This window comes from Anarrhichthys ocellatus, unplaced genomic scaffold, assembly GCF_004355925.1.
Source record: "Anarrhichthys ocellatus isolate YVR2014 unplaced genomic scaffold, GSC_Weel_1.0 scaffold26, whole genome shotgun sequence".
In the NCBI taxonomy this organism is placed as follows: Eukaryota; Metazoa; Chordata; class Actinopteri; order Perciformes; family Anarhichadidae; genus Anarrhichthys; species Anarrhichthys ocellatus.
The window spans coordinates 266618-278483 of NW_022280056.1; the positions used below are offsets into that span (position 1 = coordinate 266618).

Here is an 11866-nt window from a genome sequence, read left to right on the forward strand (position 1 = left end):
ATATATACACATATATATACACACACACACACATACATACATACATATATAAGATTATCAATTTGGGCTATGTTATATAACATGATTCCATGACTATTTTTGTTAATTATCTGAACATTTAATCTGTTATTATTATATTATATCTGCGGACAGGGGATAGACAGCATCGGACAACCTATTTGAATCAGAATCACATTTTTTAGAATATTTTTACTTTGCTCTAAATGTACTTAAGCACATTCCAAAGGAAACAATTTACAGGAACAGACGAGCAGAAATACAGCTTAAAAACAATCACAACAAAGCTGAAACAAGTGGCTAAAAATAGAACTATTACGTAAGAAGGTGGAAACAATAAGTGTAACGTTTTATGAAGATACCTCACCTGCTCTAGTAAATAACGAGCTGTAACGTTAATCGCGTAGCTTGTCCTCTTATGGTCGCTGTGCAGAGACTGACATGTAGTCAGACTGACATTAGATGAAGCGTGAACCGTTTTACATCAACAAAGATTTGGTGGATTCGTTATGAAAACACAGGTCAGGCAGCTTGCTTCCTGGTTGAGGACAGTCTGAACAAACAATCCTCGCAATGCAATCAGACAACCTCAATTTAAGCCCCTTTGCAACGTGTGTTGCGCCATTTTATGCACGGCTCAACACTAATGACCGTCTGTCAGTCGCCTAAATAATGACACAAACGGCCCGATGCGTCCGTCAGCTCTGACCCAGCTAGCTCGTTAGCTACAGCTGGCTAGCTCAAGATACGCAATGCAGGAAATCTCCGGGTGTCCGTGGACTCACCTGATAGAAGCTCCTCGCGGGCTACACGGCGGACCAATATGAGTGACAGCTTAACAAAACCATCTAATTCAAAGCAGGTACAATGCGGCTCGTGGTCGACCACGCGCAGACGGCTCGGACAAAGACAACACAGCCTGTGGTCTGTTGCAGCGGAGCCCGGTTACCCGCGTCTCTCTCCTTTGAATCGGAACCCGTTCCCCCGCGGCCTCGGTTAAAAACGGGAGCTGGGATCCGACAATGCATGCAGGCTTGCGGGGTGACAAGGTGACAGTGCGGCGGCTCGGACGGGAGAAAAAACAAATGTGTTTTGTTTATTAAACTCGCAGGAGGAGGAAGTCTGAAGAGTGCAAAACAATCCCCGTCGACCAATGGCAGGCGGCCGGTGACGTCTAGAATGTGGGTCAACCAATCAGATTCGACTTCACATGAGCCTTTTATGGCTACCAGTGTGGTTGCTGTTATGTTATTACTGGGTTATCACATCCTGCTGGTAGATTTGGGATAAAAAAAAAAAAGTCCCTCAGACTGGCTGCAAACGGGTCAACCTTACACAATGCATGGAAGTATTTGCGGTTATGTGATGACATTCAGGAAAACATTTGATTTCTATCTAACAGAGAGATGGAGAGGTGGTTTTGGTTGTTGTGGTCTCTTGATTTTGTTTGCATAACTGTCTCTAGGCCGTGTGTAAATGTGTAGCCTATATGTTGTATGCAGGCCAGTTGTAAGGAGGTAAAAAACTCCCTCAGCAGAGCACCATCAATCCTAAAACATTTTACTCACTCTGCAAAAGATCTTTAACAAATCAAACAAGACAAACAGTACATATTCATATTTAAAGTTTGTTTGTAGATATACTTTTAATGATTTGATTGTCACAGTTGTTGTCGATTCATTTTTCAAAGTAAGGTTTGATTTTTTTGCCTAAAAAACAAAAAAATACCATGTCTTAAACCGCAGCTACAGACCTGGTTGTGTGTTCACAAGAACATTATTTCACTTATTTAAACCTTTGCTCTTTGCATCTACTGTATTAAAGACTTCAGTCTGCACTGATCCACTAATAATCCATTCACTCACTTGTCACACTGCAAAGCACAGCCAAGCAGGTCAGAAAAATGCAGCCTTTGTTTCAGCACTAGACTGGTTGTTTATTCTCACAGCGGTGGGGCCGGACTTTGACCGTAGCCTGGGAAAACAAGGACACAGGTGAAGCTATAACTGCACTTGTAAACCCTCTGCCTACGTGAGCCTGTACAGTAGATAAGTGACTGGATTAAACACTACAATAATGACACTCTACTCACCTGAGTGGATATATTTGTAGAACAAATAAGTATACATTTGATTTTATTTCCAGCATGTTTGTGTTCTTTTCATCTTAATACAACAAAGAGAACATAAAAGCATAAATCCATAAAGTACATTGTAAAGCACAATCATGTTTTTCTAAAGTCCATCACTCACTCAAACCAATCAAATAATGCCAGAAAATAACGTCCAACACAGTCAAAACAAAGTCACGTTTTCTCTCTGGTGCAGCTGGTTAGATATTCACTTCAGCAACAAACACTTCTGCACCATCGCACCATTTACATTATGAAATTATTCTTATGATTCTTATTCTAGTATCAATATTATTACTATTATTATTATTATAGCCATATGTGTGCATGTGCACAAATATATATGTTTTTTTCTTTTCACCACTTCAACTTTTTTTTTTTTTTAAATTCTATTTTTACAAATGTTCATTCATTATTCGTTAGTCTCCTCCTCGTGCACATTCGTCTTATCGCTCTTACACATACATGAATACACAACACATTTTCACACACATACAAAACATAAACATAAAGATTGTCTACTTGTCTGTAAACCTATGTCTGTCTAGTTCGTGACTACTCTTGTACTGTGACCCATGTGCACTAATAAAAGGGAAAGCTTCACTCCGACAGCGTTGTAGTTGCTGCTGAGATAAATCCCTCTGGGCTGTGTTTGACACACTGAGGGTGGAGGCCGTGGAAACGACCCGATAGCAGATAATTGTATCTACAGCGAAGGCTTGAGATTAAAGAGTTGAATGATAGTTCTGTTCCGTTTAATAGACCAAACAACTCCTCCCACTGATCTTGTCACGGTGAAGGTCTCACGCTTCTTGTATTTACTTTTCTTTCACAGTCTTTTCTTCACACAGTCCGCCCTCATCAGAAAGCTGCTGAGTTATCAGTTGTTGGGACGTGAGGGCGTGTTTGGGTTCAGTCCTGACTTTGGTTTCTGCAGAGGTAGCTGGACAGAAGAGTCGGGTAGTCACTCATCACCCCTGTGGCCCCGACTTCAAATGCAGCCTTTATGTCGTCGTCTTTATTGCACACAAACAAATGCACCTGCAGGTAAAGATACATTAGTCAATCATGATGATCTGTTTGGGGTCCTGCATACCTAACAGCTAAAAAACATACATAAAATAGTTTTTATTTCCTTCTCAAATAAATAGGGAGTAGATGATGTCAACAAAACAACAAGGGCGAGATAGAGTCCTGTTCTCTGTCATCCGTCCTGCAGTTTGGAGCTACAGTACGTGACTCGACCATCAATAAAACTAAAACCGTCTGAGCTGTGACAGACCAAATACAGCAGACATCGGCTTAAAGTGAGACCTCGGAGCATCACTTGTTCACACTGCAGTGTGGACAAATAACTGACATCAATGCCGAGGCAGCAGCATTGTGATATTCTTTAGTGTTAGAAATATACAGAGTACTTATACTGACATATATTTTAGGCTTCTTTGTTGCTATCATGATGTATCACAGATGATTGTCTCACAGTGTTTTACTGGAAGAAGGTATCTCCAGTTACCTTTCATTCCCACTTCTAATATTCACACAAGCTCACGTTTTCCTGCTGGAGGAAATCTCACGCCTCTGTTTTCATTCGGTTGACGAGGGGACAAGCTGTTCTTGGTCGCTACCTCAGAATCACTCATAAGCATTCAAATGCGCTGAGGTCCTCAGCAGCTGACAAGACTGCGGCATGTGAATTCAATTGTTTTCATGCTCAAACTATTCAGTGGCCTCTCATGACCGGACGATGGGGGGTGACCTCATCCCGGCGGAGATGACTCACATTAGGACAGAGATGATGAGCTCAACACACCCTGTGTGGCTGTGTGAGCGTTACTGTTAGTCCTGAAACACTGACGTGTGATGTGCATTAAACCATTCAGTGCTTTGGTTAAATTAGGTCCTACAGCTGATCAGCTTTTTCTTCTGTTTTTTTGCATCCGGGAATTACAATTTGAGATTTTTTCTTATTGATATTGTAGCTGAAACGTCGGACACTGACAACAATAACTTCTTCAACATTGTGCAATATTACATTTTTAACAACTTGCAATATTACTTTCAATATATTATGTGCATTATTACTTTTTATTACTTGTCGATATTACTCTGCATTACTTTTTCTGTTAGTTAACTTATTTTACAGAATTTATAATATAACTTATAATAATAGAATTTGCTATTCTTATTAGTATTACTTCTTATACATTTTACATGTATTACTCTATTGTTGATATATGTTTATATTTTAATCTATCGTTTTTCTTTAGATCAATCTCTGGCACAAGAATTTGCTTCAGAATGAATAAAGTTCTATTTCATTTCATCTTCAGCTAAGAGTTCAAAGGTATCCAGCGGAAGGTTGTGACCTCTAGTGGAGGATAATAAATACCAACAGTTCAACACCGGACTGCTTCAGTCTGATTATCTAGTACCTTTGGTGTTTATATTCTTATCTAAACTTGTTAGTGTTTCACGGTTCTTGTCTTCTATTCATTCCTGATGCACCTAAACATCCATCATTAACTCTGCCTCTACGTATGTAGTTTCATACCTGAATTCCACGAGCTGCGAGGTGTTTGAACAGACTCTTCCTCATTGTGACTCTGGAATGACAGTAGAGAATATTTCAGTTTTTACAGAAATAGCAGTAAAACATCCAGAATTTGCTGCTACATAAACATTACTGTACAGTATTGAACATGTGATTCTGCAAAAAAGCATCACCCCTTCTGTGCATTATTGTCTCAGTCGTGCTTTAAGTTATTTTCTCTGACGTGGTTGGTGACGACCGTTTCAGATTTGTACATCAAAACAAAGTCACGGGAAACTTGACTCACTTTTCTAACAAAGAGATGATCAGCTTGTTCCTCAGGATGCGCTTCTCTGGAATGTACGTCCTTCAGCACACAAACACAGAGAAAGACACATCAGACTCATCTGTATTGTGACTCATTCATCTCTCATCAAACATCAAATTAGAGAAGGAAAAATAAATAAAGTAGTAACTAACAAAGTAGAAACTTTGCTGCATGATAACACACGCATGGACACACATGCAGACACACCTGTTTATGACGCAAGGCAGGTAGAACTGCAGTAAACTCTCCTCCAGCGGCATAAAGGGCAGCAGGCCGGTGTAGAAGAGAAGCAGAAGCAGCACACCTCGGCTCTGTGAGAAGCTGTACGGCATGGAGCCGTTCTACCAAGAAGCAGAGAGACAGTTCTCTCTTTAAAACAAGCAATCACATGTAATGTTGGCTGTGAATTGATGCTGCACAAGTAACTTTGTCTCCCCCAGGTGGTCTATGTACCGTTCTGCGGCATTCCTCCATGATCTTGGATTTCACTGAGGCCCAGACAGTGATCTCCTCCCTGTTGTAGCTTTGAACCAAGTCAGACACCTACACACAGACGAGAGAGGGCGGAGGAATGATGAGATATGAAGGAGTATCAGCTTACATGTTGATGTCAAAGATATGCTCATAAGCAGGATGTGTTGACTTTAAAAGAGACCACTTTCACGCGTGTGAGTTTGAAGCAACATGAAGTCTAAAATGCAGGAACTTTGATAATGAAAAAAACTGCAGAGTCAAAGACAAACAGTGAGTGTTATTTAAATCTCAACATCAGGGACAATCTGGACATTTGACTGGAAAGTTGCTGAGCATCACAAAAGCATGGTTTCATATTTTGGAGATTCTTCTATATCATTGGGAAAGTGCTGAAACGTCTCCTTTTTTTTAGGTTTACTGCACCTTTTCCATCAGCTGTTTGTTCTTCTCTTTGATCTCAATGCTGATCGGCATCTCAGGGAACTTCCTGAACACGTCCTCCAGCAGAGCGAACTTCCTGTCTGAACCGCTGCTGTAGCGACCTGGAGGAGGGATGTGTGAACACTAAGGTTAACACTCACACACGTACACACACGCCCACTGCCCTACTTCTTCACAAAATTACTTTTCGTTAATGATTGAGAACAAGAGACTGCGAGGAGGAACTCACCTTTATAAAAGGTCACCTCCAGTCTCTCTTTATACAGAGGCAAGTCCTACAAGAGAACAAAATTATAAAGTTATACTATTATGAAATTGACTGAGATTACCATAAATAAAAGATATTCTTGGTGTAATGTAGAGGAGTTGCTGCATGCGATATAGTTGGAGGCAAAGAAGGTAATTCAGTACTTAAGTGACAGTTTACTCTTGGTTAATATAAGGCTCCGTCTACACATATACAGATATATTTCTCTGCGTTTTGACCTCTCGCACACATGCACATATCTGTATACCTGTAGACAGGGCCTAAACATTCTCTTCAGAACACACAACCTTTTGTGCTCCTTATTGTTATTGTTGACTTGGGTCAGCGGTGGTCTGTAGCAGGTTTTTTGTTGTGTTTTAATCTGGTACAACACACGGCGGAGTTGTGTTTGTAACATCAGTTTAGGGGCCTCGTAACTCGCTCATTTAGAAATCATGCCAGCTGTGTGAGCCGTGGCTCCAATGCATCGTGGGTGAGTTTTAAGTGAATATGTGGCTTTGCATGCAGCTGTTTTGCACGTTGCTAACTTGAAACTTATTTATTTGACAGGTAAATGCTAATAATTCATGTTTTAATGTGAGAATCTCATCCCCCTTCCACTTGCTGTTTGGTCTCAGCTTGACCTTGTGACACAGCCTCTCACCTGGAGGTTGAGTGAGGAGACGGCGACGTCGCGGCCGGTCTGCCTCAGCAGATTCTCATCATGTGACACCACCACATGTCCATCACGGGTTAAGTGACAGTCCATCTCCAGCATCTCTGTGCCCTGATCCACCGCACTGAAGGAGGAATACATGCATTTGTTACTGGAACAGTCAGGGAGCTTTTGTTCACTTCTACTCTTCCAGCTTTCTGAACAGAGATCTCCTAAAATGCTGTACAGGAAACTAAAATGCATGCAAGACATGTAATCACAAACAATTAATACAGCAAACAACAGACTGTACACAGTGTTGCATATTTCATGAAGCACATATCTTGCATTTATTTTATACAGTACATCATTGACATCCAGCATCTTTGACTTCTTAAATACTCTGATTTATATTTTAGCAGTAAATGTATATTTTTGTAGATATATTTCCAAAAAGAAATCTGTTAAGCCTAAAATCTCACAGGGACAGTTTATTAGACAGCAACCAATGCAAGAGGAAAGATGCTAAATGTAAGTTCCCTCTTTTATCACATTTACAGTATATTATACTGTAAATAATTTTATAAGCCTGGGTAATCCCTCAGTCTCTGCCTTATTAGACAGAAAAGATGGAATCAGAGTAAATTATTATAGCTGTTGTGTTATTATTGTTGCTGTGTATCTCTGTGTCTCTCTCCCAATTCAATTCAATATGCTTTATTGGCATGAATGTAACAAGGACAATATTGCCAAAACGTCAAGTCAGATTATAAAGAAAGAGAACAGGGTACATTACATAAAACATCTCTCTCTCTCGCTCTCTCTCTCTCCGGTCGAGGCCAATGGCCGTCCCACTAAGAGCCTGGTTCTGCTCAAGGTTTAAACCCATTAAAGGGGAGTTTCTTTCCTAAAAGAGAGTAATTGACACACAGGTACCACTGCATTTAAAGCAGCTTTAAGCATTAAGTTCAACTTGGGGTTCAGTGTCTCTGTAGTGCTGCTCATGGGGGACTGTTGTGTCTAGACCTGCTCTTTATGAAAAGTGTGTTGTTTGGTACTCACTGTGTGAACGCCTCCATCGTGCCCTCTATCCTCTCTCCACATCCTGGTCACAAACAGAGTAGTCAGGGTTGAAGCTGGCAGCAAAGGAGCACCAGTCCCCCAAAAAATACAGTAAAAAAAAAAACACACTTCGCTACATTTGAACAACTTTTGCTCACAGCTGACTGCTTTTAGAGAATATTACATCGCTGTCTCTACTGTAGGTGAGGAGGACACGGTAGGCAACATACTGTGAGTTCATCAGTGTTGAAAGAATTCATAGTGATATAGTTATAAAGTTTGCAATCACAGTGTAGTGTTGGTTGTCTTTTTAAATCTTCATTTGAGCTTGTTTGCTGAAGGTTAATGACATTATAAAGAAACAAAACACCTTGAAATAAAGATTTGATTTGAAAGTTAGTTTAGATTGATTTAACCTCCAGTGAAATGAGCCTTTACCTCCTCTGTGTGAGATGCGTGTGCAGTAGAAAGCTGTGCGTTTCTTCCTGTGCAGAACGTGGGGGTTCTTCAGCAGGTACACCGAGCTGAGAGTGTATCCACCCAGAACCGGGAGGATGAAGTACAGAAAACCGCTCATCCTTTTTCCCGCAAACACATCCAGTGATCTCTGCCCGATCTTGTTCGCAGAACGTCGGACAGAAGCAAAAGATAATGAAGATCTGCAACAATCCCCCTTTAGAGTGTAGAGATCCAAAAGCTCAAATGAAGACAACCGGCTCTCTGTCTTTCTTGGAAGATAAGAAAAAAAACAGGACAGACTGGAAGACCGTCTCCGTCTTGCACAATCTGGAAACCTTCAGAGCTGTAAAAGTACGTTAATGAACCACCGGCTCTTAACCCACAGCTCACCTGTTGGCTCTCCCTCTCTCTCTGGACTCTCCCCTGCCCGAGGCAATACTATTCCACTCTTTACACTGCTTTTGTTCAGCTGGGACACTGGTAGCTTTGTGTGTGTCACACCTGGGCACCTCGGATTTACTTTATACTCTATTCATTGACTAACCCGAGCAACATCACAGGATGAATTCACAGTTGTTGGCATCTATTCGTCCTTTTCCACATTTGAATTTGTGCATTAACAGTTTTGCAGCCGATACTTGGGAAAGACAAAAGGGCCTCTTCCTGGATTGCAGCAGGTTTCGACGCCTGTGTATATATTTCACAAGGGTGGTGTGTGCAGATATGTGAACTCTCACCCACAAGAACAGAAATATGAAAACAATTCATCCACAGGCATGCGTTCTCGCTTTACATGCAGCACAAAGTCAGCAGAGTTGAAGTGCTGCATTGTTCAGGGTTCAATAGCAAAGCTGGACACAAACAATCACTCTGAGCACCCCTCTGAATGTCACAACGAGCCTGGTTTTCACCAGAAGCGCAAACAATTTTTCCAGCATCCTCTCACTTCTGCAAGCGTCTCCTTTTGTCGTGCAAAAAGATGAGTCCGGGTCAATTCGTGTCCTTTTGACACACAGATCATGCTCCACTATGAAGCTATGGAGCTATGTTGTCCGGGGCATTAGCCCCTGGTAGGGTCTCCCAAGGCAAACAGGTCTCGGGGGAGAGCCCAGACTAAGGGCGGTTCAAAACGACCCTAATGATAAGCAGCCCACGGACTTCAGCCACCTCGCCCGGACCAGGGAAACCGGGGCACCCTCCCAGAGCCAGACTCAGGAGGGGAGCTCGTCGGCGAGCGTCTGTTGGCTGGGCCTTCGCCCATGGGGCCCGGTCGGGCTCAGCCCGAATAAACAGCATGGAGCAGCCACCCTGTGGACCCACCACCCTGTGGACAAGCATCGGGGTCGGGTGCAATGCAAACCGGGCGGCGGGTCAGGCGGGAGGCCTGAGCAAGCCGATCGCCGGCAGCATAGACTAGCTCTAGGGACGTGGAACGTCACCTCGCTAGCGGGGAAAGAGCCAGAGCTGGTGCAGGAGGTGGAGCGATACCAGCTAGATATAGTTGGACTCACCTCCACACAGCGCTGGCTCTGGAACCAAGCTCCTGGAGAGAGGTTGGACTTTGTCCTTTTCCAGAGTTGCCCAGGGTGAGAGGCGCCGGGCGGGAGTGGGGATACTCACGAGCCCCCGGCTGAGTGCCGCTGTGTTGGAGTTCTCCCCGGAGAACGAGGGGGTCGCCTCCATGCGCCTACGGGTTGCGGGGAGCAAGGCGTCTCGTTATTGGACTTCTGTGCTTGGGATCAGTGCCCATGGACTGGCAGACCGGGGTGGTGGTTCCCATTTTCAAAAAGGGGGACCGGAGAGTGTGCTCGAATTACCGGGGTATCACACTACTCAGCCTCCCGGGGAAGGCTTATGCCAGGGTGCTGGAAAGGAGGCTCTGACCGCTTGTCGAACCTCAGATTCAAGAGGAGCAATGCGGATTCCGTCCCGGCCGTGGAACTGTGGACCAGCTCTTTACCCTCGCAAGACTACTGGAGGGGTTCTTTGAGTTTGCCCAACCAGTCTACATGTGCTTTGTGGACTTGGAGAAGGCTTTCGACCGGGTCCCTCGGGGGTTGTTGTGGGGGGTGCTGCGGGAGTATGGGGTGCCGGACCCATTACAACGGGCGATCCGGTCTCTGTACGACTGCAGTAGGAGCTGTGTCCGCATTCTCGGCAATAAGTCAGACACGTTCCCGGTGGGTGTTGGCCTCCGCCAGGGCTGCCCTTTGTCTCCGGTCCTGTTCGTGACTTTCATGGACAGGATATCTAGGCGCAGCCTGGGGGCGGAGAACGTCAGGTTCGGGGGTCTCGGGATCGCCTCTCTGCTGTTTGCAGATGATGTGGTCCTGTTAGCCTCCTCGGATCGTGACCTCCAGCATTCACTGGGGCGGTTTGCAGCCGAGTGTGAAGCGGCGGGGATGAGAGTTACCACCTCCAAATCTGAGGCCATGGTTCTCTGCCGGAAACCGGTGGATTGCTCCCTCCAGGTGGGGACGGAGTGCCTACCTCAAGCGAAGGAGTTCAAGTATCTCGGGGTCTTGTTCACGAGTGAGGGTAAGATGGAGCGGGAGATCGACAGACGGATCGGTGCGGCTGCAGCAGTAAAGCAGGCGCTGCACCGGACCGTCTTGGTGAAGAGGGAGCTGAGCCGGAAGGCAAAGCTCTCAATTTACCACTCGGTCTACGTTCCTACCCTCACCTATGGTCACGAACTCTGGGTCGTGACCGAAAGGACAAGGTCGCGGCTACAAGCGGCCGAAATGAGCTTCCTCCGTAGGGTGGCCGGGCTCAGCCTTAGAGATAGGGTAAGGAGCTCGGTCATCAGGAGGGAGCTTGGAGTAGAGCCGCTACTCCTTCGCGTCGAAAGGAGTCAGCTGAGGTGGTTCGGGCATCTAATTAGGATGCCTCCTGGACGCCTCCCACTGGAGGTTTTCCAGGCACGTCCAACTGGGAAGAGACCCCGGGGAAGACCCAGAACATGCTGGAGGGATTACATCTCCCAGCTGGCCTGGGAACGCTTCGGGATCCCCCAGAATGAGCTGGAACATGTTGCCGGTGAGAGGGAGGTCTGGGTCAGCCTGCTTGGCCTGTTGCCACCGCGACCCGACCCCGGATAAGCGGAGGAACATGGATGGATGGATCATGCTCCACGTTTCGCCTACTTTTCTTTCAGTTTAAGTTCTAAGCAGACGCTGCTGCTGTCGTGAAAAGACTCTGGCAATGTCAGGGTCGGCCGGGGAGGCCGTGCTCAGACATGTTATGTAGGAAGGTGGGAAAGCTGCAGAGCTGGAAGAGCGAGTGTTGTGTTTCACGGTGAAATACTGTTAGTTATGTTCATTCCCACGACTCAGCGTCGACGCTCTGGAGTCACAAAGATATTTCAGAGCGTTGCTCTATGGACACAAAGTTATACACATTCACACCAGTGAATAAAGACTCATTTTAAACACAAACGTTAGAGCCATGTCTCCATGGTTATAATGTTCCATGGCAACACCTTCTGAACAGCGTACCCATGGCAACAATCGGCAACA

The 11866-nt window shown here is 44.7% G+C and overlaps 2 protein-coding genes across 2 annotated transcripts in view; both read right to left on the reverse strand.

Annotated features, from left to right (window-relative positions):
* ypel3 (yippee-like 3) overlaps positions 1 to 1167 on the reverse strand; it is a 14928-nt gene extending 13761 nt beyond the window's left edge. Inside the window, exon 1 of the mRNA XM_031861864.1 lies at positions 804 to 1167. The gene's annotated coding sequence lies outside the window, so the exon portion shown is untranslated. The remainder of the gene's footprint in view (positions 1 to 803) is intronic.
* Positions 1168 to 2138: 971 nt separating this feature from the next.
* gdpd3a (glycerophosphodiester phosphodiesterase domain containing 3a) lies at positions 2139 to 8723 on the reverse strand. The gene is made up of 10 exons (XM_031861882.1): positions 8328 to 8723; positions 7890 to 7932; positions 6837 to 6972; positions 6155 to 6200; positions 5908 to 6026; positions 5464 to 5553; positions 5218 to 5351; positions 4990 to 5049; positions 4704 to 4755; positions 2139 to 3190 (listed from the first exon to the last, which is right to left on the reverse strand). Exons 1-10 carry the CDS (start codon positions 8464 to 8466, stop codon positions 3062 to 3064), a joined length of 948 nt encoding a protein of 315 aa, XP_031717742.1. The 5' UTR covers positions 8467 to 8723; the 3' UTR covers positions 2139 to 3061.
* Positions 8724 to 11866: the final 3143 nt, after the last annotated feature.